Source organism: Bos grunniens, chromosome 15 (assembly GCF_055505025.1).
Source record: "Bos grunniens cultivar Pamir isolate PY7600 chromosome 15, Bosgru_T2T1.0, whole genome shotgun sequence".
Taxonomy (NCBI): domain Eukaryota; kingdom Metazoa; phylum Chordata; class Mammalia; order Artiodactyla; family Bovidae; genus Bos; species Bos grunniens.
In genome coordinates, this window is record NC_141179.1 from 81,498,088 (window position 1) to 81,522,064 (window position 23,977).

Consider the following 23,977-nt stretch of genomic DNA (forward strand, 5'->3'; position numbering starts at 1 on the left):
GGTCAATCCCTGCTCCGGGAACTCAGATCCCACCTGCTGTGGGGCAGCTAGGACCACATGCCGCAGCTAAAGGGCAGGGCTCGACAAGAGCCAGCGCCACGGGGAGAAAAAAGACACTGAAAGCAGGAATCAGAGAGGCTCAGGGGCTGTGACCCTCAGCTACAGCCCTTCTTTACTAAGCAACGCGTGACAAAGCCCTCTTCTTTCTCCCGACCTCTGCCCTCCACTTGGAGAATGGCAGGAAATCCCCCATCCGTTTGTCACCCCCCCCCCCACCCCGCTGGGACCCACCCCACTGCACCGGAGGGCACAGTCCGCCCCTTGCCCCCCCCCCCCACCCCGCTGGGACCCACCCCACTGCACCGGAGGGCTCAGTCCGCCCCTTGCCCCACCCCACCCCGCTGGGACCCACCCCACTGCACCGGAGGGCTCAGTCCGCCCCCTGTCCTTCCAGGGCGGCGTCCTGGGCATTAAGATCGGCTGGGCGTGCGACCTGGACAAGGCCTGGGACGAGTGCGTCCCCAGATACTCCTTTACCCGGCTGGACGGCGTTTCCGAGAAGAGCAGTGTCTCCCCGGGCTACAACTTCAGGTAACCCCGCCCCGTCCCCGGGACGTTGCGAGAAGGAGGCGGGCACCCTGACACGTCAGGCCGCAGTGCACCCCAGGAAGAGAAGGCACCACGTTACCCCCTCGGGGTTCAGCTCAAAATCAGGGAGGACTTTCCAGCCGTCAGCCCCTCGGAGACCCTGTGCCGTCCTCCGAGCTCACCGCCACGAGCAGGGACCCTGCGGAGGGGTCACACTGCCAGCTGGCGGTTAGGCCCCAAGATCAGGGCCTCCTGAAACGTTCCGTGATTCTGAACCCATTCTGAGCTCCTCCGGCTCGGAAGCTGTGGTCGTCCCATTTGTCTACTGCACCAGAATTTTCTGAGGTTTCTTGCTTCACCAAGCAATGGTGATAGCTGGTATCCTCTTCTCAAAAGGTGGAAATTTTGTATCTCTGTCCGTAACCAAGAGATTTCATCTGAGTGACAAGTAATGATTATACTGTTCCTGTTAGCTCTTCAGTGACTTTCCAAACAAGAACTCAGTCTTTAAATACCATCTCATTTACATTCCCAATGGCTTTGAAACATAAGGGATCCCTCTCCCCATTTTGAAGAAAGGGAGAAAAGAGAACTCTGGGCGAACTATTGGGAACCAGCTGAAAGCCCTTGAAAAGCCCGTGACCTTCCATCCCAATTTCCTTATCTATGAACCTTATTATCTTGAGGAGCTGATCAGACAATGTGTGGAAGACTTCAGCTCTCTGGGGGAGTTTTCCCTTAATTTTTTAAGGTCCTGAAGTTTCTGGCAGGGCCCGGGTTAAGCACACAGTGTTATATACTGTAAACAGGCTAAATTAGGTAAATAGGCAGGAATCAGGGGAAATATGATTAAGAATGTATTTCTATTATATTATATATATATTCAAATTTTCTCTATTATAATGGTATTATCCAACATAATGGCATCCATAAGCAAAAAAAAAATCATTTTGCCTTTTAAAATTTTTGTTTGTAGTTTAAAAAAAATAGTTATCCACTCCATTATGGACAGAGGAGCCTGGCAGGCTACAGTCCATGGGGTCGCAAAAAGTTGGACATGACTTAGAGGCTAAACACAACAACAAGCTTTACAATTAATAGTTTAAAATATGTGTGTATTCTCTGGAAAGAAGAATTTTTTTAAATTGAAAGTGCTTTTATAATCAACTCTAAACTTAAAAAAAAAAAAAAAAACCATAGGAAACAACACATAATTTAAAGTAGTTTAAAAATACTGTTTGGCTCCCTGGCAGAAATTGTCATATTTATTCAGTCAGTACATCACACTGAAATCAATACAAAGGATATTTGTATGGTGGCTTAAAATAGTAACATATTAATAAAAATTCTTGTGATCTAAAATGCAAGTCTTCATCTTCATAAATTCCCTCTGGCCACTGGATATTCCTCAGCCCTCCAGCTAATTCATCTGGCAGGAGAGCTTATGAAGAGTAGAACTAGGAAGAAGACCCCGACTATCGGTCTCATACAGCTTTAGAAGAAAGTCTTTCATTCAAAGAAGAACTGGTTTGGAGTTCTCATCTTCAGTTGGTCGTGGTGGGCTCACCCACACATACACTGCACCCCTACCCTCTGTCACCCTAGGCACAGCAGGACATGAGTTAGACCTGTTTCTAAATGAGTGAAGTGAAAGTCTCTCAGTCGTGTCCGACTCTTTGTGACCCCATGGACTATACTGGAGTAGATAGCCTTTCCCTTCTCCAAGGAATCTTCCCAATCCAGGGGTCGCACCCAGGTCTCCCGATTTCAGGCAGATTCTTTACCAGCTGAGCCACAAGGGAAGGCCAGTCCTAAATAAGCCTGGGTTAAATGTGGGGAGACAGGTCAGAGGGTCTTTAAGGACCCTGCGAGCATAATCCCTGAGAGCCTAAGGGAAACTAAGATGTGGGGGTCCCAGATAGCTGACCCCACCAAAGACCTCCAGGCTAGAGTGCTGTTTTTGTTCAGTCGCTCAGTCGTGTTCAACTCTTTGTGATCCCATGGACGGCAGCACGCCAGGCTTCCCTGTCCATCACCAACTCCTAGAGCTTACTCAAACTCGTGTCCATTGAATCGGTGATGTCATCCAACCATCTCATCCTCTGTCGTCCCCTTCTCCTCCCACCTTCCATCTTTTCCAGCATCAGGGTCTTTTCCAAGGAGTCAGTTCTTTGCATAAGGTGGCCAAAGTATTGGAGTTTCAGCTTCAGCATCAGTCCTTCCAAAGAATATTCAGGACTGATTTCCTTTAGGGTGGACTGGTTGGATCTCCTTGCAGTCCAAGGGACTCTCAAGAGTCTTCTCCAACACCACAGTTCAAAAGCATCAATTCTTCATTGCTCAGCCTTCTTTATGGTCCAATTCTCACATCTGTACATGACTTCTGGAAAAACCATAGCTTTGATGATATGGACCTTTGTCAGCCAATTAATGTCTCTGCCTTTTAACACACTGTCTAGGCTTGTCATAGCTTTTCTACCAAGGAGTAAGCGCCTTTTAATTTCACGGTTGCAGTCACTGTCCATGGTGATTTTGGCTCGAGTGTGAAGAGGCAAAGGTGCTCTATTTGACCCTTATGGTTTAAGAGTTTCTAGAGAGCCCAAAGAGTCGGACACGACTGAGTGACTTCACTTTCACTTTTCACTTTCATGCACTGGAGAAGGAAATGGCAACCCACTCCAGTGTTCTTGCCTGGAGAGTCCCAGGGATGGCGGAGCCTGGTGGGCTGCCGTCTATGGGGTCGCACAGAGTCAGCCACGACTGAAGCGACGCAGCAGCAGCAGCATCGAGCCCAAAAGGGTAAAGGCACAGGGAGCATCTCTGTGGCCCTGGCTCTGCCCCCTCAGAGCACCCCCCAACTTCACTCCCCACCCCGGGGGAGCCAGCCACTGCCCTCGTGTTGCCGAAAACTGCAGGCGCCACACGAACACCCAATGCTAAGCTGAGGTCACCTGTCGGGGAGGCTCCTGGCCACCGATCCAAAACCTCGGAGAAGAGAACAAGGGTTAGGCCAGCCGCGGTGCGGATCCTGTGTGTCTGCTCCATAGAGTCTCACCAGGCTCCTTGCCAGTGTGTGAAGGGTCCCATGTGCGTTTGCTCAAAGTTCCTCACCCCCTGCCTGGAGGACCTTCCCTCCCCCCACTTCACAGCTGAGAAAGCAGAGGCCTGCGAGTGAAATACTTCTCTCGAGGTCACAGAGCCGGTAAGCGTGGGCGCCTGGATGCAAACCTGTTTTCTTGGCTGCTTTCCAACCCAACCAGGAAGGTTAGACACGTTCTCCTTTAGGACGGTCAGGATGAATGCATTCATCCCCACTTTAAAGACAAGGAATCTGAGGTCCAGGGAGGCTGAAAGACTAGTTGCTGCTGCTGGAGGCACCATTCCTAGCCCAGTCTTTTGTCTCCCAGTCAAATTCATCGGCTTCCTCATCTCCAAAAGAGGCTAGATTTTTTTTTTTTCCCAACGTCCTGCTGTTGCCGTTTGCTCTGGAGGGAATGAAATCATTCAGGCAAGATTCAGCTTTCTCTTAATCTGCAAACTCAGACGTTCAGAGGCAGCTAGAGACTCGAGTTTCCATCCTTAATTACTTCTGCAGCTCCTTTCCAAATGCCAGCCCCCACCCCAAGGATCTTGAGGATCTTTGCCTGCAGAAGTCAGAGACTTAGAGAATTTATAGCTGTCCAAGGCACCTCGACTAACTCGGCCATTTAACGGATAAGGAAGTAGACCCTCCGAAGGGGGAGGTGATGAGGCCAAGGTCACAGGTGCATGTTAGAGGAGCCTTAGAGGTCATTAGCTCCCAGTTCCTATGGCAGTCTCTGGATGCAGCCCCAGACGGGATGTGTCCGTCACTGATGGCTCCAGTCATTGGAAAGGTGACCTCGTATTGAGCTAACACGCGTTTCCCTTCCACTCCCACCCAAAGCACCTGGTGCGGTCCATCTAAATTAATCTTTCTTTGTGTGATCTCCTGAAGGTTCCCATCTGTCCCTACCTGAAAGTGAGTGGAAAGATTTTATTTTTACTCCCAGGTCTCGTCAGCGTGGTGTAAGGTTCCAAAGGCCATTTTAACTTAGTGTTTTCGTGAAGCTCCTTTCCAAGTACCTTGAGAACGTGCAGTGGGTGGGTTCGTCCACATCAGTCCCAGACAGAGCTCAGCATTTCTGAAAATAGGAACTGGCACGACTTCCCTGGAGGTCTAGAGGTTAAGACTCCCCGCTGCCAATGCAGCCGACATGGATTTGATCCCTGGCTGGGGAACTAAGAGCCCACAGACCATGCAGCGTGGCCAAAGGATTTAAAAAATTTAAGAAATAAGAACTGGCGAGAGTTACCAATTCCAGGGTGCACAAGGTGACAGCCACCCCAGCAGAAGGGCTTCTGCGTGTTGGGCGCCCCCACAGCTTAGCGGGGCAGGATTTTAACCAGAGAACTGACTGCATCCCCCAGAGGGCTGGGGCAGGCAGTGTTGTGGGGGCACTGACTGTCCTGCTGCCCGGAACAGGTGTGTGCGTGCATTTGGGGATGAGTGCGTGAGAGTGAGTGCGTGCATCAGTTGTGTGAGTCGGTGAGGCTGAGTGAAAGTGTGTCAGGGAACACGTGTGAGTCTTTGAGTGGCTAGGCAGAGACAGTACAAAGATGAATTGAAAATCCTGTATCAGTCAGGGTCTCAGCAGGAAACGGATGGCACATGCCCACTGGGTAACTGGAGGAGAGCTGGGTAAAGGGAGAGGAGAGCCTCAATGGACAGTACATTGTCCACAAAGGGGGCAGCAACATAACGCTGGTGACGGTCCAGGTCTGAAGATAAGAGGGCAGGAAGTGGTTCCTGGCCCACAGAGCAGCCAGCAAGAGAAGCAAAGGCCGGGGCAGCCCAGGGCGGGGCCGGGCAAGGAGGAGGGGCGGGGCCAGGCCAGCAGAAGAGGCGGGGCCAGGCAGGGAGGTGGGGCGGGGCCAGGCAGGGAGGTGGGGCGGGGCCAGGCAGGGAGGTGGGGCGGGGCCAGGCAGGGAGGTGGGGCGGGGCCAGGCAGGGAGGTGGGGCGGGGCCAGGCAGGGAGGAGGGGCGGGGTCAGGCTGGGAGGAGCAGGTCAGTAGAGACACTCAGCACAAGCCTGACAGCTTTCCTCTGTGAGGTCCCAGCTCTGCCCTACCTCATGGAGGCCTCTGAGCCTTCCATGCCCGTAAGAAAACCTTGATTGCCCCAGAAAAATGCACGTATTCACACGTGTGAGCAACTTGGCAGGCGATTTCTTTCTGGACAGGATCCTCGATTTCTACGAATAAGGTGAAGTCCGCTCTCTGAATAGCAAATGCAAGCCAGAGGACTGCCAGGGAAGCACCCTCCCCTCCCCCAGTTCTGCTCCTTTTACGGGAAGTTAACCTCCTGGGCAGTTTGGCCATCTTTTTTCTTTCTTTCTTTCTTTCTCTGCATTTATATTCGTACAGCATAGAATTCCAGGGCTTTGAAGACCTTGAAAAGCTTATTCCTGGACCTCAGATTGGGAGCCCCTAGAGTTAAGTAGGAAGAGCCCTCTCAGACCTCTTTTTGAGAGGATTTAGAGCTCATCCTCTGCCTCTTACCCTCAAGGAAGGCTCAGGAAGATTTTGAGACTTGCCCAAGGTTACACGGCCCAGTGAAGAGAACATGAGTCTTCAAACCCAGGGGCCTGATCTGCGGCCACTCAGCAGCTGTCAGGGATATAGTCACCCACCCCCACCCTGATTGCTGGAACGACAGAATCAGAACCATGCATTTAGCACAATCGGATTTCTCGTTCCTCCCCTGAGAGCTCCCAAGACAGCTCTGCTATACTAAAAGGCAACGCAGTTTTGGATTTCCTCTCTCAGAGTCTGGGACAGAAAACACTTGTTCAGCTACGAGATGTTCCTCGTGCCGTAGGTGTTTCTAGCGATCGTTTGGTGTTGGAAACGTCCCCACCGCAGCTTTCATAAAACTCGGAAATCTGGCGTGTATTCCGCCTCCATGTTTCAGCTCAGCGAGCTCTCGGGCCGATTGACAGAGACAGAATCGAACGGCACCCTTGGCTTTGAGCGCGCTTTCTGCAATCTGGATTTTTTCTCCTTCCAAAAGCCGTAGAAAGTGTGATAAAATCAGTCATTTCCATCATTTCTGCAGAAACACGTGCAGGTCCTCTCGGCTCCGGGCTACGGGTTGGAATTCTCTGTCCTCCGATTTCGTCTCTGCTTCCTTTAGCTTACCGTGAGAGGCAAGGCAGTTAGAGGGACCCTGAATTCATCCAGCCCTTTCTCACTCCCGTGTCTATCCACCCGCGCAACAGCCAACAGGATGGGTAGAGGCTACTGGCTGGCACTCCTGGGTGCTCACTCATGAGCCTGGGACTTGGCAAGTGCCCTTTGGGGATTACCCCGTCGACTCTGAAGAGGGAGGATTTTATAACTGGAAATCTGAGGCTCAGAGGTTGCGTCTATCTGCCCCCCGACTACACAGCAAACAGTGCTGGAGCTGGAATCCGAACTCTGGCAGGCTGACCCCAGAGCTCATGTTCACGGCCCCAAGTACGCTGGCAGGACTGGTGTGGTCACCCCCATTTTACAGATGAGGAAACTGAGGCCAAAAAAAAAAAGATCACTCCCAGTATCAAACAGCTAGTAACTTGGCTGTCTGGTGTATTTTCCAGCTCTGTGTCCATTGACCTTTCCCTGCCTTGTTGAAGATAAATTAATAATAGTATTTTTTTAAAAAGAGATCCAATACACCATATTTTAAATGTCTGCCTTTGCTGTTGATTAGGTTCCTAGAACGTGAATCAATCGATGTAACCTGGGACTCTTCTCGCAGGGGAGGAGTCCCTGCCTGCTGGAAGGATGTTGCCTCAGCCCCATGCAAGGAGTCTGCCAGGAGATATTTTCCCGTCAGTATAAAAAATCAACTGTAAAAGTATATTTTGGCTGGCAAAATTACTTCCCACCAGGCAGAAGCTTTGCTGAGAATGCCACCTCCCTCACTCAGACACCCAAATTCCAGGCCCAGGTTTTCCCTCGCAGGTTCAACCGGATCCTGCACGTTCGTTGCTGTTTTTCCTGCTGTTGTAACAGTTACGAGTCCCTGCTTTGGGAAGGAGTTTCCACCACTCCTTGGGAGATGGATCATTTCTAAACAGATGTCTGAGAGCTTCCAAGGGATTTGTACATGATGATAAAAACCCTTCTCCATTCAGTTTAGTGACTGCAAATATCAGCTCAGCGTGGGAAAGCACCACTCAGGGTTGAAGTGAAGGGAAGTGAACGAAAGTTGCTCAGACATGTCCGACTCTTTGCGACTCTGTGGACTATACAGTCCATGGAATGCTCCAAGTCAGAACACTGGAGTGGGGAGCCTTTCCCTTCTCCAGGGGATCTTCCCAACATAGGGATCGAACCCAGGTCTCCCGCATTGTAGGCGGATTCTTTCCCATCTGAGCCACAAGGGAACCCATTCAGGGCTGGAGCTGTCCAAAGGTGAGCTGGGCAGCTCCCACCCGTGGGGCCTCCCCCTCACTGGAGGTGTTCAGGCAGCGGCAGGAGACCCGTCCAGGCTAAAGTGGGGAGGGCTTTGAGGCTTTCTTTTAACCTGCAGTTACAGCGTGTGCTGGGCTTTGTGGCTGACCTGGAGAGAGCAGGACCAGTTCCTAGGATCAAGGAACTTTTTTTTTAACTTTTTAAAAATTTTATTTATTTTTAATTGAAGGATAATTGCTTTACAGTATTAGGTTGGTTTCTGCCAAACATCAGCATGAATCAGCCATAGGTATACATACGTTCCCTCCCTCTTGAACCCCCCTCCCGCCTCCCTCCCCATCCAGCCCCTCTAGGTTGTCACAGAGCCCCGGTTTAAGATAACTTTATCTGTTTATTATTCTTGGCTGCACTGGTTCTTTGCTGCGGTGAGTGGGCTGCTTGCTGCAGTGGTCTCACGGGATGCAGGGCAGGTGGGCTCAGGGGTCGTGGAGCACAGGTTTACTGCCACGTGGGTTGTGTGATCCTCCCAGACCAGAGATCTGGTCTGGTCTGGTCTGCCCACACGTTCCCTGTGTGGGCAGGACAACTCCCAACCATGGGACGCCCAGGGAAGACCCAGTCAAGGAATCTTTAATCTAGTAGAGACAATAAACCTGCATTCAAATAACGAGAATGTTTACACACACACACACACACACACACACACACACACAGATCTGGTGCTGGGGCGAGCCAAGAATAGTAAAGGCAAAATAGAGGGCAAGCAGAAGGAAGGTCCAGGCGGTGGTTCAGGCCTTGCCACAAAAACTCAGTGTGATTTCTTGGCAAGCCCTCGTTCCCTCTGCGGGCCTCAGTGTCCCCCTCTGTAAAATGGGCTGGATACAGGTGACTGTCTCTAAGCCCGATTCAGTCTGTGTGGGGGTCTGGGGAAGGGCTTTGGAGACTCAGGCCGCTGAAGCATGCGCTCTTTATTTGTAGACCTGTGATGTGTACCCTCCCCACCCCGAGAATGAAGCTTCCACACTGCCCTGCAGCAGCACCTCTGACAAGTGATTTATTACGGTAGCTGACGCTCATAACTTACTCATTGTTGCTGCTGGAGAGGCAGGAGGAAGTACGCGTGTGCACATGTGTGCGTGCACACACACCCACACACACGCAAGCTTCTCAGTACTGTCAGGCCTCAGAAGTGTCTGATTCAGTCCTGTGCTGAGGGCATCCTATCTGGCCACAGAACAGGTGTCTCTGCGAGGGGCCTGGCGGGAAAGGCCCCTCTGAGCCCCCAGCTCAGCTGGGGTTTGTGAAGCACACGCAGGGCTCCCACCCCTGGCCCCCAAGTCAGTGCAGAGGATGGAGCCTGGAACGGGCCACAGCCGCACAGCGACCCAGCTCCAGGCGGGACCCCAGCGAAGCGGCAGCAGCGGGTGGAACTCACACCCCACCTTCTGCTTCCCGCCCGCCGGTCCCCCGCCGGTGCCTCCCACCCACCAGCCCCCCACTAGAACCCAGGGAGGAGTCGGGGCAGGAAGGCAGCCTGTGGAGGTCGGAGAGCAGAGACTGGGTGCTGGGGGGCTTCCCTGAAGTTCCAGTGATTAAGACTCCAAGCTCCCAGTGCAGTGGGCGTGGGTTGAATCCCACTTAGGGAACTAAGATCCCTCCTGCCTCACGGCGCAGTCATAACAGCAGAGAGAGAGGCTGGGTGTTAAGACAGGTGACCCTTCAAACAGCTGGGCTCCGGGGGCCCCCTGTACCCCGAGGCCCAGCCCTGCCAGTCGGTGCCCCTCTCCCAGGCTTCCCCCGGCTTCCCAGCTCAGCACAGGCAGGTGTTCGGGGTCTCTTCTCCCCCCGATAGTCCTGGCATCATCGTGTCGGAGCCGCACCGTGCTTTCCTCCTCGGCCGCCGTGTTTTTGCAGGCACCAGCTGAACGAGCTGCTGGCCTGCTCCGAGGCTGCAGCCAACCCTCCCTTCAAAGCCTCTTCTCGCAGGGAAGCGGCAGCGGGTGGGCAGGGAGCTGTGGATTCCAGAGGCACCATTTGGATCCCAGCTGTGTCCCCTTGCTGTATTTCCATGGTGCATCTGGGGAAACTGAGACCCAAGCCCTGAGCCCCAGGTTTTGTAGCTCATCCAAGTGGCAAAGCCAGAATCCCAGCCCAGGACAGTCTCATTCCAGGGTCCCTAAGCCACCAGCTGCTCCATGGAGCTGCTGTTGTGAGAGGCCTCGATGAAATGACGGGTGTGGAAGCCGCAGGCCTGGTGCTTAGCGGGAGAAAGTGCTGCACGTATATTACTTCCTACACTGTTCCCACCAATAGCATCTACTTCCCCACCCAGCCAGCTGTCAGATCTAAATGTTTCTGCTGGGGAGAGAAAGCCTTTGTTCCTGCCTTGTCCTAGCTCCACCTGACGAATGGGGAGAAGTCGGTAGGAGGAAACTCAGAGGCCAACCTTGCGAAGCTCCACTGTGAGATGTCAGGAATCTCAGAAATCCATTTACCCCTCTAGCAAGCTTTTTCCCGACTCCTTGCTGAACGGGGCAGCCCCTTGGGCAAAGAGACGGGGAGATCCGGCTTGTAGTTAATAGTCCCCGGTTAGTGTTTTAGAAACTATTTCTGTGTTATCTGGCCACAGTGGGTCTTTGTCACCACACGCGGGATCTTCATTGCGGCCCACGGGCTCTCTAGGTGTGACGTACGGGCCCAGGAGTTGCAATGTGGGCTTAGTGGCTCTGACCGGAGATCAGACCTACGTTCCCTGCATTGCAAAGCGGCTTCTTACCCACTGGACCACCAGGCAAGTCCCGATAGTCCTAATTATTGGCTACAGTCTGGGGTGGCAGGTACTGGAGCAGAGGCCTGGATCCCAGCAGAGACAGGAAAGGCAGCCCAAAGGGTGTTACAGCTTCAGTGCTGCACTTGTAAGCCAGCGTGTGCGCGTGCTAAGTTGCTTCTGTCGTGTCGGACTCTTTGCGACCGCGTGGACTGTAGCCCACCAGGCTCCTCTGTGCCTGGGATCTTCCAGGCAAGAATACTGGAGTGGGTTGCCATGCCCTCCTCCAGTGGATTGTCCCGACCCAGGGATCAAACCTGCATCTCTTAGGTCTCCTGCATCGGCAGGCGGGTTCTTTACCACTAGAGCCACCTGTGGAAGCCAGGGAAGCCAGCACGCTGGGCAGGGCGGGGGGAACAGAGCACTGATTTGTACTGCTTGCCGATTTCCGTGGTGTAAACACACCACCGTGGTCAATTTCGAGCCAAGGCACGCAGCCCCTGACCTCGGCAGTGGGAAGAGAGACACAGGCGGGCTCCCGGGGCGAGGTGCACCAGCCAGGGCTGCTTCCTCTCTGTCCTCCACCTGCCAAGTCGCTGAGCTTTTCAGGACGCAGCATCCTGCCCTCAAGAGGGCCTGCAGACCCCTCAACCAGGAAAGCTGCCCAGCTCCGGCCATCTTACCTCTCAGCCCCCCGCGCTTCAAGTCTCAGCATCCCCGTCGCTTTCGCAGGGCGCCTTCCTTGACCCGCCAGCCTCCATGCCGTGTGCTCGTGCGTCCAGCTTTCCCTGAGTGTGGGTCTGCGCGGCTCGTTCCTGTTTCCCTTCCTCACCTGAGAGCAGAGCTTGTCGTGCGTCAGCGGTGCCCAGCACCACGGCTGGCGCGGAGCAGGGTGCTGTGAAGAGCTGTGGGGAGTAGAAGTGCCGGCCGTGCAGCTGGGCCCCGCGGGATGAATAGGGGTCTGCGCGGTGGGGAACGGGAGGAGAAGGGGCATCAGGGACAGACGCACAGAAGTCGGCGTCCACGGAGCGTGTTCAGGGGGTCCAGAAAGCAGGCAGCGTGCTGTGCAGGCGATGAGGGGCCTCTGGGGGTGAGGCTGGGACGGCAGACCTGGGGCTTGGCGTTCCAGGCCGAGGAGTTGAATGCAGATACCGTCCTCACTGACTTCATTTCCTAGCCAAGAAGGCCGGAGCCAGAGAGGCAGGAATCAGAGGACTTGGGGAAAATCAGGGCTCAGCCATGGAGTGGGGTTTCCTGGGTGGCACTAGTGGTAAGGAATCTGCCTGCAATGCAGGAGACATGAGACGAAGGTTTGATCCCTGGGTTGGGGAAGATTCCCCGGGAGGAGGGCATGGCAACCCACTCCAGTATCCTTGTCTGGAGGATCCCATGGACAGAGGAGCCTGGCGGGCTACAGTCCGTAAGGTCACAGAGAGTCGGACACGACTGAAGTGACTAGGCCTGCACGCAGGTATGGGGTAGCTCAGCCCTTTCGTTTACTTCTCTGTTTATTTTTTTATCTGTTGGCCACATCACATGGCTTGTGGGGTCCTGATTGCCAAGCAGGAGTCAAACCCCAGGCCCGTGGCAATGAAAGCACCTAGTCTGAACCTCTGGACCGCCAGGGAATCCCATGCCCTTCTCCTTTTTCGGTGAGGTGGCTGGGGTCCTTCTTTGGACGCCTCATGGCTCACCAATGCTCTTTTTAAATGTTTGTTTTATTCGTTATTTACTCATTCAGCCGCTCCGAGTCTCAGCTGTGGCACGTGGGATCCTAGGGTGTGGCATGTGACCTCTTCGTTCGGCATGTGGGACCTAGTTCTCCCTCACCAGGGGTTGAATCCGGGCCCCCCGCAGTGGGGGCACGAAATCTTAGCCACTGGCGCACCAGGGAGTCCCCTCGATTCTGTGGTTTCACTTTGCCTCGTTCTCAGGATGAGGAAACAGACGTGCCTTGAGCACTCACGATGTCCATCTGGGCACCATCCCGTCTCCGCCCTTCCTGCGGCTCTTTTCAGTCTCACTTATCGACCAAAGCAAAAAGCTCAGAGAGGTTGAGAGACTTGCCCGGGGTCCAAAAGCTGGTTAACGACAGCCGTGGACCCACACGCCCATCTCCTGGACTTCCTAAGAGGGTTTGTTTCTGGCAATGTGGTGTCCTTGGAATTCGCCCTCTGTAATCTTGAATGACTCCCCAGTGTTAGCTCATTCTTTGTTCTTCTACAAATACTTCTTCCCTCTGAGCCTCAGTCTTCTGAGCTGTGACGTGATGGTGGTGGTTTAGTCGCTAAGTCGTGACCTACTCTTTCGACCCCGTGAACTGTCGCCCACCAGGCTCCTCTGTCCATGGGGTTCTCCAGGCAAGAATACTGGAGTGGGTTGCCATTTCCTTCTCCAGGGGACCTTCCCAAGCCAGGAACTGAACCCGGGTCTCCTGCACTGCAGGCAGATTCTTTCCCAGTGACTGAGCTATGAGGGAGGAGTTTGTAGTAGTCAGGGTAAGTACTGCTAGCTGCCTTAATAGGCCCTGCAGCTCAGTGGCTCAGCAGAGGCTTATGCCTTGCTCAAGGCCCCGTGCCCTGTGGGTCAGGGTGGGTGGAGAGCTGTGTCAAGTCCTCTGGGGGTCCTGCCACCCATGGGTCAGCCTCCTCTGGGGCCTGAGCTCTCCCCTGGCTCCTAAGCACCAGGCCATGAGGCTGGGAAGGATAAGGAAGGCACACGGCTCTCACAAACCCCAGCCCAGTGGTAACAGCCATCACTTCCCTTCACTTGTCTGTTGACAAGAACTGGTCCTGGGGGCCCAGGTAAAGGCGAGGGGGCTGGGAAACCCGGTCCAGCTGGATGCCAAGACAGAAGATAACCCCTAGCCTGGTGCGCAGGGAGCCTGTCTCTGCCGCAGGGTGGGGCCAGATTCCGTGATTTCCCCCCACAACTGCAGCCACACGGAGTGCAGAAGTCAGGACGCCTGGGTCGCTCCCACGTCTGCAGCTGGGGCCTCCCGTCTCCCCCCGGCCGAAAGCCGTTCCTCCTCCCGCCCTCCCGGGAGGAGAACCCATCCCTGCCAAGCCTCCTCCGAGGGCGTGTGGGCGGCGAGATAATGATCTGAGCGTGCTTATTGCCTCTTGGAAGGCAGGTGCTGGAGGGGAACCAAGTCCGCTTTGGTTCTTCTCTCTGTTCTCTTCACATTCCTTCCCAAGATAAATTTAGCCAGCCCCGCTCTGAGCGGCGGTACCCAGGATACCGACTTCTTGTTCTCCGAGCCCATGTCAGAGCGTTCCCCACGACTGCGGCCGTGAGCCAGGGACGCAGACCTCAGGAGCGCGGTCCCGGTTCCGGCCCTGAGCCCGCCCGCCCGCCCCATCCCCAGCCCTCAGCTGCCGCTCAGACAAGGGCCCTGAGTGCTCCAGTGACCTGAGACAGAACTCAGAGCACAGAAGGGCTTTCAGATCTGGTGCTCTGTCCTTCCCAAAGAAAGAAGGCAAGAACAAAAGAGTAATTACCGCCACTTAGCGCCCAGAGGCAAGATAGCTCCGGCTGAAAGCACAGACTGAGGAGTTGTAGACGTGCATCGGAATTCCAGTTCAGGCAAGCGACCTTGTCAACTGTCTCTCCATCTGCAAAATGGGCCAACACTGCCTTCTTCTTGAAATTTCCCTAGTAGCTCGAGAGACGTGTATTTTTCTGCTGCTCTGTGAATGTGGGTGGGGAGATGGAGCTGGTTCATACGTTGCCTTGGGCCAACCTGAGAAAGCCACAGCAAGGACTTTCTGGAGCCTTCTGCCCACGCCAGACCCTTCTTCTGCAAACTTCCTGAACTCTCCTGCGAGGTCTGCTGGCAGAATTAGGTTCTGGGGCCTCTTCATTTTTACATAGATGATTTCCTTTCTGGTGTTTGTCCTATTTTCTTACAGCTGGTGTGGTTCGAGTTTGGTGCTTTTTGCCTTGCTCTGTAAAGCTCTCTACCACCTCCACCCAGACCACACTGACCCTAATTTTCTTTTACATATTTCTTTATCTGACTGCACCAGGTCTAGTGGCAGCAGGCAGGATATAGTTCCCTGTCCAAGAATGGAGCCCCAGACCCCCTGCACTGGGAGCGCGGACTCATAGCCTCAGGACCACCAGGGAGGTTCTGATACTTACCATACTTTTGAGGATGAGGTAGCTGCTGCCATATTTCCTTGTCCTTGTCCTTTTCCTCCAAATCTTTTTTTTTTTTTTTTCCTTTTCGGCCACACTGCACATTTTGCAGGACCTTAGTTCCCTGACCAGGGATTGAACCTGGGTCCCAGCAGTGAAAGCACCAAGTCCTAACCACTGGCCAGCCAGGGAACGCCCCCACCAAGGCTTTGCCCTTGGGGTTAAGTGGCTGCCCTTCTCACAGCCTCCTTCCCAGGCCTGGGTTTGTTCTCCCTCTGGGTCTCAGTGTCAGGAGGACCCTTTTGTCTCCCCAGCCTCTCCCTCCAGCTGCAGAGCCCCTGCGGGAAACACACACCTGGCTAAGCCTCCCCAGAGGCTGTTTTCTCCCCGAACCCCTTCCAGCCTTTCCAAGGCCTCCGTCAGCAGACAGGTGCTTCCCTCGGGCACAGGCAGAAACCGAAGGTGGGTCCCCTCCAGCCACGTGCCCTCCTGACCCAGACAGAGCTCTCCAGGCCCGAGCTTCCTGCTTGTAAAGTGGGGAAGGGGAGGGCCGGAGTCCCAGGAGGGAGCAGTCAGGGCTCTCAAAAGGGGCGACTGCATGGAGGCACTCTTTGCAGAGGTAGGCAGGCTGCCCTGCGGGCTCTGGGCCTCAGGGGGGAGGCCAGCCTGGTTAGAGGCCCCGCAGAGGAGCTGGGAGACAAAAAGCACCCTGCCTGTCTTCCCTTCACCCTCTGGCCACGCGAGGGCACCTCCCACTGGCTGGACCAGCCTGACCCGAGGGCAGGGGGCTGGGCGGGAGTGGTCTCTGCAGAGAAGGACAGAGAGGACATCTGACACGGAGGTCAGGTCAGGAGCGCGCCCACCTCAGAGGGTGGGCTCAGGGTCACCACTCTCACTGACTGACCTGCAGAGGAGGCCTCAGCACACCCGGGTTATAGACGCCAGAAGTGAAACCTCAGGGGCTGAGTCCCAGGAAAGAGCCCACACCTGCAGCCTGTGGTGGTGGAACCAGGATTTAAGCTCCTTTCTGTCTGACCCCGGAGTTCCCAGAGCTGACGTGCGTGCTGGCTGCGTCCTTCAGTGGTGTCTGACTCTTTGCAATCATACAGACTGTACCCCGCCAGGCTCCTCTGTCCATGGAATTTCCCAGGCAAGAATACTGGAGCGGGTTGCTAGCTCTTCCTCCAGGGGATCTTCCCGACCCAGGGACTGAAGTCTCCTGCACTGGCAGGCGGATTCTTTACTGATGGGCCACAGGGGAAGCCACCCAGCCAGCAGTGGCAGTAGCCGGCATTTACAATTTAAAGTGGCTCTTCCCCACCCCACCCCCGCCACACGTGACCTTCTCCCCCGCCACCCCCACCCCCGCCCCACCCCATGATCCTTCCGTTATCTGTCCCCTTGGGCTCAGCACTTCATCCCCCGCCTCGCTGGACAGTTTGGAAAGCAAACATCCCTGGGAGGGGCGTCGTGTCAGTCGCTGGACACTTCCAGGGACTGAGCTTCTCAGCTGTCCTCTGTTCTGGGAGAGGCCCGGGAAACGCACTGGCTTTAGAAACCAAAAGATAAATGCAATTCAAGTCCTTGCTGACAGTGAGACGGCAAGTAGACCCCTTCACCACCACAGGTATCCCTAAATGGTATGATACCCACCTCACTGTGTTCAGTGAGAATGAAATGTGATCACTCTGATCAGTCTTCCGCGTGGTTCCGGGCACACAGCAGAGAAAGCTCAGAGAGCGAGTTCTTGAAAAGGAGTGGAGGAGGGGCAAATCCAGCATTAGGTCTCGGCCAGGTGAGTCACCCTGGACCAGTCATTTAACCCCTAGAGCCAGTCACACCCTTATCCCACTGGCTTATGAGATTCAGTGTCTAAAAGCATTTATTATCATCATCATCTCAGCCACCCCTGTGTCATGAGGGATCTTAGTTCCCTGACTAGGGTTCAAACCTGCATCCCCTGTATTGGAAGCACAAAGTCCCAACCAGTGGACCGCCAGAAAATTCCTAAAAGCACTTTTTTAAAGCCGCTCTACAGAGCACTTTCGGAATCAGTGTATTCCTTCACAGTGTCGGCACCAGGGAGCCTCTCCCCAGGCTTTCTTTGTTCCAGACCCTGTTCTCAGCCCCTGACAAGTGTGACTTCATTGTTTTCATAGAAGGACTTCTGTATTATGCTTACTCACAGATGAAGGAATCGACTCTCAGAGAGGTTAGTGACTGTCCCAAGTTGGGCGGCTGGCAAGTCGCAGAAGCAGGCTTTGAATCCAAGCGGGCCGAGACGCCCACGGCAAGGGGCACACCCGCCTGGGAGAGGACTCCCAGAGAAAGAGAACCGCGGAAGCCTGGAGTCCAGCGGGGCTCATTGGCCTCCACGTCACACTCACTTAGAGGAGTCTTTCAGAAGGCAGCTTCCCGGGACCTAGTCCTGAGCTGCTGGTTCTCTGGGTTCAGGGCCGGGCCTGGAATCTGCCTCCTTAACAAACCCTCCAGGTGATGGCTGTGCAGGCGGCCAGCTGACCACACGGGGAGGACCGCGGCCCGCCCCACCGTCGGGCAGGGCTGGGCTGTGAACGAGGGCTGCAGGGCTCCAGGGGACCCTGAGGGTTCAAGCAGGAGAGACGGGAGCCCGCAGCGAGCCTGCGCCTTCCCCTCTGGCCTCCAGGTTCGCCAAGTACTACAAGATGGACAACGGCAGTGAGTACCGCACCCTCCTCAAGGCTTTCGGCATCCGCTTCGACGTGCTGGTGTACGGAGACGTGAGTTCCGGGCCGGGGGCGGGGCGAGACCAAGGCCCTTTCCGGGCCCGCCGTCGGGGGCGGGTGCTGCGGCTGACCCGCCCAGCGACCCTCGCTGGTCACATTTCTGCGGCGGGGTGGGGGTGGGGGCGCCCGGGCGCTCACTGGTCCCCCTAGAGCATTCTGGCTCCACGGCCGCCCTGGCTGGGAGTCCAAGTTTAGCCTCAGGCCTCACCCGGCCCTGCCGGGCGCCCTGCGCGCTCACCTTGGTATTTGTGCACCAGGCTGGCAAGTTCAACATCATCCCCACCATCATCAGCTCCGTGGCGGCCTTCACCTCGGTGGGAGTGGTGAGTGCGGGCCCTCCAGGCTCGGTCTCGCCCGGGGCGCGGGGTGGGTGGGAAGCAGGCCAGCCTGGAGAAGGAGGGGGACGCCCTTTGCTGCCTGGAGCCATCCCCTCCGCGCTGGGCCAGCATCTCCTGTCCTGACCCCCACGTGGCCAGCGTCCCCCCTGTTACCAACTCCGAGTTCCCCATCACCGTGAAGGTGGCGGGGTTTGGGGTGGTTGGGGGAGACCCCAGGGTTCCCAGACCTGAGAGCCGAGCAGGCGCAGAGCCCGCTCCCCGGAGTCGGGAACAATGCCCCCGCCCCGCCCGTCCCCCGCATTCTCTCGGCTTCTCCCGGCGCATTTCAGGGTGGGCCCACCCCCCGGAGCTGTGGAGGTGGGTCCCAGAGACAGAGCAAAGCCCTCGGGCGTTTTCCTAAAGGATGGTCAGCCGGGCAGCTCTGGAGGTCGCGCCCCACCCCCAGGGCAGTCCTGCCCCCGCCCCAGCTTCCCCCCACCCTGCCCCCGCCCGCAGTGCTCAGGGCCGCCCGCTGTTCCACCAGGGCACCGTCCTCTGCGACATCATTCTGCTGAACTTCCTCAAGGGGGCCGACCAGTACAAGGCCAGGAAGTTCGAGGAGGTGAGTGGTGGGGGGGTGGGGGGGGGAGGGAGGTGTCCTCTAGAGGGAGAGGGAATGGGGCAGGGAGGGAGCTGGACCCTGGACTGTCCTGGGTCCACGAAGGGGAGTTCACTGGGCCTCAGTGCATGTCGAGTGTCCGACGGGCGTACCTTGGCCGAGCGCGGGGCGTAGTCATCGCTCTCAGCATCCCCACTCACTCGTCGTCCCTCGGGGGTGGGCAGACCCTGCTTGCCTTGGGATTCGCTTTGCCCTTTAGCTGCATGGGAAGAATCTTGGGGTCACATCCATCTGCCCTCGCTCCCCTCGGACCCGGCCGTGACCCGCGACGGCTGAGTCCGCCACACGGGGGCCCACGGGAGGACCCCACTCGCGGTCGGAACCCACTCACGCCAGCCTTTCTGCCTGCAGGTGAGCGAGACCACGCTGAGGGTCCCAGCCTCTGCCCATCCCGGGGACACCAGCGACCAGACCACGGAGGAGAAGCAGTCCACAGACTCAGGCGCTTACTCTATCGGCCACTAGGGCCTCTCCGTGGCCTCTCCCACCGGGCCGCACGCTCAGCCTGGGGCGCCCAGCCTCCAGCCGGGAGACCCAGCGGGGCGCGGTGGGGATGGGAGGGGAAACAGCTCTCATTTCTGCTGCCCACCCACAGGGGCCACAGCCGAGGCCTGGGTCTGACCGCCCCGCCACCCTGCAGACAGGTCCTGTTCCCACGAAAACCCCCGTCTCACCTGCACCCCCTGCCTCACCCCGCTCTGCTTCCCCAGACCCCCGAGGCGGTGGTACCTGGCCGTCCCCCTTCCAAAGAGTAAGAGATAAAAATAGGAATAACCATAGCCCACAGGAGCCCAAGTGCCAGGCACCTTCACACGTGTTAGCTCATTTACTCCTTAGAATAGTCCTGCGAGGTAGGTATTAGGTTCCCTTTTCTGAAGATAAGTGGAGGCTCAGAGAAGCTGAGTCGTTTGCCCCGGACACACAGCCAGAAACAGCCAGGAATCGAGAGAGCTGGGATTTGGACCCGGGTCTGACTCACTTCATCACTCCCACCCCACCAGGAGACAGGGCACACCAGAGGCATCTGTCTGCCCTTCCCCTTCAGCCTCCCGGACCTTGACCACGATCCCGTTTCCGCTTCCTCACGAGGGCGGCCCTTGCAGTCCCCAGCAACTCAGGCAGGCCCCGTGTCAGACGGGGGTGCAGGGTCCCTTTCTCTGACTTAGGTGGATCCCAGACGCAGAAGGAAACAGGAGACGTAACCGTCGGTGAATTTTTCCTTCCCTCACCTCAAGCCGGAGAAGGGAACCTTCTTGTTTTCTCTGGGACCCCCACAGGGTCATACACATGCAGGCCCCTCACTCAGGAGCCCAACTAGGCACCTACTCCCCTGCCCGGTGCAGAGTGGGCTTCCCCACCTGGCGCCCTGTGCCAGGAGGTCAGCGGGTCTTCTCCACATGGATGAAAAGGTCGGGTGAGACCCAGCACCCCGTGAGCAGCCAGTCAGCGGGCCTATCCCCGCGGGGCCCGAACGAGGTGGTCGGCCTTGTGACATCAGAAACTAAAGGGGCTTTAGGGACCCTCTTGTCTGATTCTCTTCCTTACAGATGAGCAAACCGAGGCCATGGGAATGGCTCGTCCGTGGTCCTGCAGTTAGCAAACCAGAGGTGTCCTGCCGCTCGGGGCCGGGCAGGGGGGAACCAGGAGCGGACTCGGGCAGCCTGGCTGCCTCCCTGTGCCCAGTCGCCCCCTTCCTTCTGTGTTAGGGGCCTAGAAAGGTCACCAGGGGCAGGTCCAGCTAAGCATTACGAAGCCTGTGCTAAGTTACTCAGTCGTGTCCGATTCTTTGAGACCCTGTGGACTGTATGTAGCCCACCAGGCTCCTCTGTCCACAGGATTCTCCAGGCAAGAATCCTGGAGTGGGTTGCCATGCCCTCCTCCATGGCATCTTCCCGACCCAGGGGTCGAACCACGGTCTCTTACTTCTCCCCCTTTGCTGAGTGGGTTCTTCACCACTAGCGCCCCCTGGGAAGCCCTTATGAAGCCTGAGGCATACGCTCTGTGAGTCATCTTTTGGAAAAGACTACAACATGAGGCATGGGAAGGGGCTCGTGCCACTGAACAGCTCTGGAGTGGGAGCGCCACCAGTTTCACAGGAGATGCTGCAGAAAGATGGGCACCCAGGCCAGACCATGAGGTCTTAGCAGAGCTTGATTATACGGGGAGGGCTGGTCCCTCCAGAGAAGGTGCAGGGAAATGGGGGTCAGGGCACCTGAGGGAGTCGTTTAGGAAGGCCCGACCCCTGTGATCCCCACCGCATGGGGAGAAGGGGTGAGATTTCCCCGCAGGGGGCCCGTCGCCCCTTCTCCTGCTCTGCCTCAGTCCAGCCCCTGTCCTCAGGATGCTGGGGTGACACTTCCCCAGGTACCAGCCAGAGGAGGAGGCAGCGTCCGGAGACCTGAACAGTAGAGGGATCAGTGAAGGCAGAGCTGACCTCCCCAGCCAGGAGCCCCACCCGCGTTCCCGGTGAACCCAGCTGGGCCAAGCCTGGGGTTACAGCGGTGTTTGTTCTCTGATGAGGGGATGGAGGTGGCTCCGTCCTGGGGGCACCCTCTCCTGCAGCCCCTCCCTTCCCTCCAGACTGCGACAGTCCTACAGCGCCTCTGCCCATCCCAGGCCAGCACGTGTGGACGTGTGACCCTGATGTTGTCTTCCCCACGGCCGATTAGGTCAGGATTCCCTGTGCAAGACTCAGGGCTGGCATCAAGAGCAGTCCCAGTACTGACTCACCTCGGCCTCATCACGTGTGCTCAGCACGGGGTCACTGACTCCGCCCCTAACCCGGATAAGCTTGCTGCCCCACCCACCCCTGCGCTGTGCTCATTCGTGTCCAACTCTCTGCGACCTCATGGACTGCAGCCCACCCACTTCCTCTGTCCACTGGAGTGGGTTGCCATTTCCTTCTCCAGGGGATCTTCCTGACCCAGGGATCAAACCCCCGTCTCCTGCATCTCCGACATTGGCAGGCAGATTCTTTACCACCAGTGCCACCTGGGAAGCCCAGGCTTGCTGTGAAGCAGTGAAGTTGCTCAGTCGTGTCCAGCTCTTTGCAACGCCATGGACTGTAGCCCACCAGGCTCCTCCATCCATGGGATTTTCCAGGCAAGAGTACCGGAGTGGGTCGCCATTTCCTTCTCCAGGGGATCTTCCTGACCTGGGGGTCGAACCCAGGTCTCTTGCATTGTGGGCAGACACTTTACCATCTGAGCTACCAGGGAAGAGCTTGCTGTGGTTTGTCATTAGCCCTGATAGAAAAATAAATTTGCAATATGTGGGCATTTGAACCAGAACCCATGCTCATTCCTAACAGCTCAGCAGCAAAGTTTACATTCCGTGATAACCGGCCATCGCCAAGCAGTGGGTTAAATGAGCAGTAGCCTTTGTCTAATTCAACTTTCATTCTGTTGAGGAAATTGAGGCTAAGATTTAGACTAAAATGGTAGATCTGGGACTCAAACCCAGACCTTTGTGAACCTGGAGTCTGGGGTCGCGACTTGCGTGCCACATCCATCTGGGGAAAGTGAAGAAATTTGTTGGCCCCTTCTTTTCTATATGTTAGGCAAAAACAGTTGCTGTTGCTGCAGGAACAAATCGTGAAATCTCAGAATGTTGTGCAATGAAGTAGGTCAGACAGCCCTTCCACTTGGTAGCTATGCCGTCTGAGACATGTGAACCCCCAGATCACTACAGCAAGGGAAGTAGAACTGGAAGGTCATGGGTGACCATAGAGGGTCATTTAAAGGCCAGGCCTGGGACGTCCCTGGTGGTCCAGTGGCTACGACTCCACGTCACCCAATGCAGGGGGGCTGGGTTCAATCCCCGGTCAGGGAACTACATCCCACACGCTACAACTAAGAGTTCGCGTGAGCAATGAAGACCGAACATCCAGCGTGCCACAACTGAGACCCAGTGCAGCCAAATAAATAAATGAATATTTAATAAGCAAACAAATAAATGCCAGGTCTGGCCTTTGTATCACTTCCAACGGCCTCTCACTGGTCAGACTCAGTGCTGTGCTGCAGAACCCAGCTTTACTTCAAAGAATACCGGGGAAATATAGGCTTCCCAGGTCCCCAGGAAAAGAAAACTGTGAACACAGTACTCTTGGCTTCGCTGGCTCCTTCTTAATAGCTCTTCTTCTCCACAACCCCTCCCCCCAACATGTGTTCTAACGGTTACACACATTTTTCCCTTCTGTGTTCCTTCTCACAAAACCTTTTTCTTGGCAAGTTATCAATCAATCTCCTGGAGGTATTAACAGACAACACACTCAGGAGTTTCTTCTCCTAAGAATATTTGCTTTTTAGTCAAGGATTTCAAAGGTGAAAGGCCTTAAACAGCCAAAGGAAAGAATATATAATGGTTGAACTTGAGGGTGAATAAGAGACAGGACTGGATACTTGAAGCACATCTTATCTACTACCCTGGCCTGCCTCAAGCAAGCTTCAGTCTGGAAGGATCTGAGCCCTCCTACCATCCCTTTCTCCTCCCCTCCTCCTTCTCTGACCTTGGCTGGTCATATATTGGGACACTGGGATTAGCTAGAGCCCATTCCCAGTCAAGGAGATAAGTGAAGGCTGAGAGGAGGGAATCTGGGTTCCCTGGTGGTTCAGACAGTAAAGCATCTTCCTGCAATGTGGGAGATCTGGGTTCAGTCTCTGTGTCAGGAAGATTCCCTGGAGAAGGGAATGGCAACCCACCCCAGTATTCTTGCCTGAGAATTCCCATGGAGAGAGCGGCCTGGTGGGCTACAGTCCATGGGGTCGCACAGAGTCGGACACGACTGGGCGAGTAGCACTTTCCCTTTCACTGCCATTCAGCAAGACCCAGGAATACCAGTCCCAGAGCCTCCTGTGCAGAGATTAGCCTTCCCTCCCTGCCATCCCGCCCCAGTGCTTCCGCTTCTTTTAGAAGGACAGTCTCAAGAACCAGCTTGTTGGACTTCCCTGACAAAGAATCAGGACCTCGCTGATAAAGATTCCCTGGTGGCACAGCAGATAAAGAATCTGCCTGCCAGTGCAGGGGACACAGGTTCAACCCCTGTGCCGGGAAGATGCCACATGCGGCGGAGCAACTCAAGCCCATGCGCCTAGATCCTGTGCTCTGCAGCAGGAGGAGCCCCCGCAGTGAGCAGCCCAAGCACCACAGTGAGGAGTGGCCCCTGCTCACTACAACCAGAGAAAGCCCGTGCACGGCAATGAGGCCCAGCGCAGCCAAAATGAGGTAAATCAATCCTAAAAAA

The 23,977-nt window shown here is 55.8% G+C and overlaps 1 protein-coding gene across 1 annotated transcript in view; it reads left to right on the plus strand.

Annotated features, from left to right (window-relative positions):
- Positions 1-22,019, plus strand: part of P2RX3 (purinergic receptor P2X 3) — a 34,103-nt gene extending 12,084 nt beyond the window's left edge. The window contains exons 8-12 of the mRNA XM_086338726.1: positions 455-591; positions 17,640-17,733; positions 17,997-18,062; positions 18,601-18,678; positions 19,087-22,019. Coding sequence (XP_086194852.1) covers positions 455-591; positions 17,640-17,733; positions 17,997-18,062; positions 18,601-18,678; positions 19,087-19,200 — 489 coding nt within the window. The 3' untranslated portion in view covers positions 19,201-22,019. The remainder of the gene's footprint in view (positions 1-454; positions 592-17,639; positions 17,734-17,996; positions 18,063-18,600; positions 18,679-19,086) is intronic.
- The last annotated feature ends 1,958 nt before the right edge of the window (positions 22,020-23,977 follow it).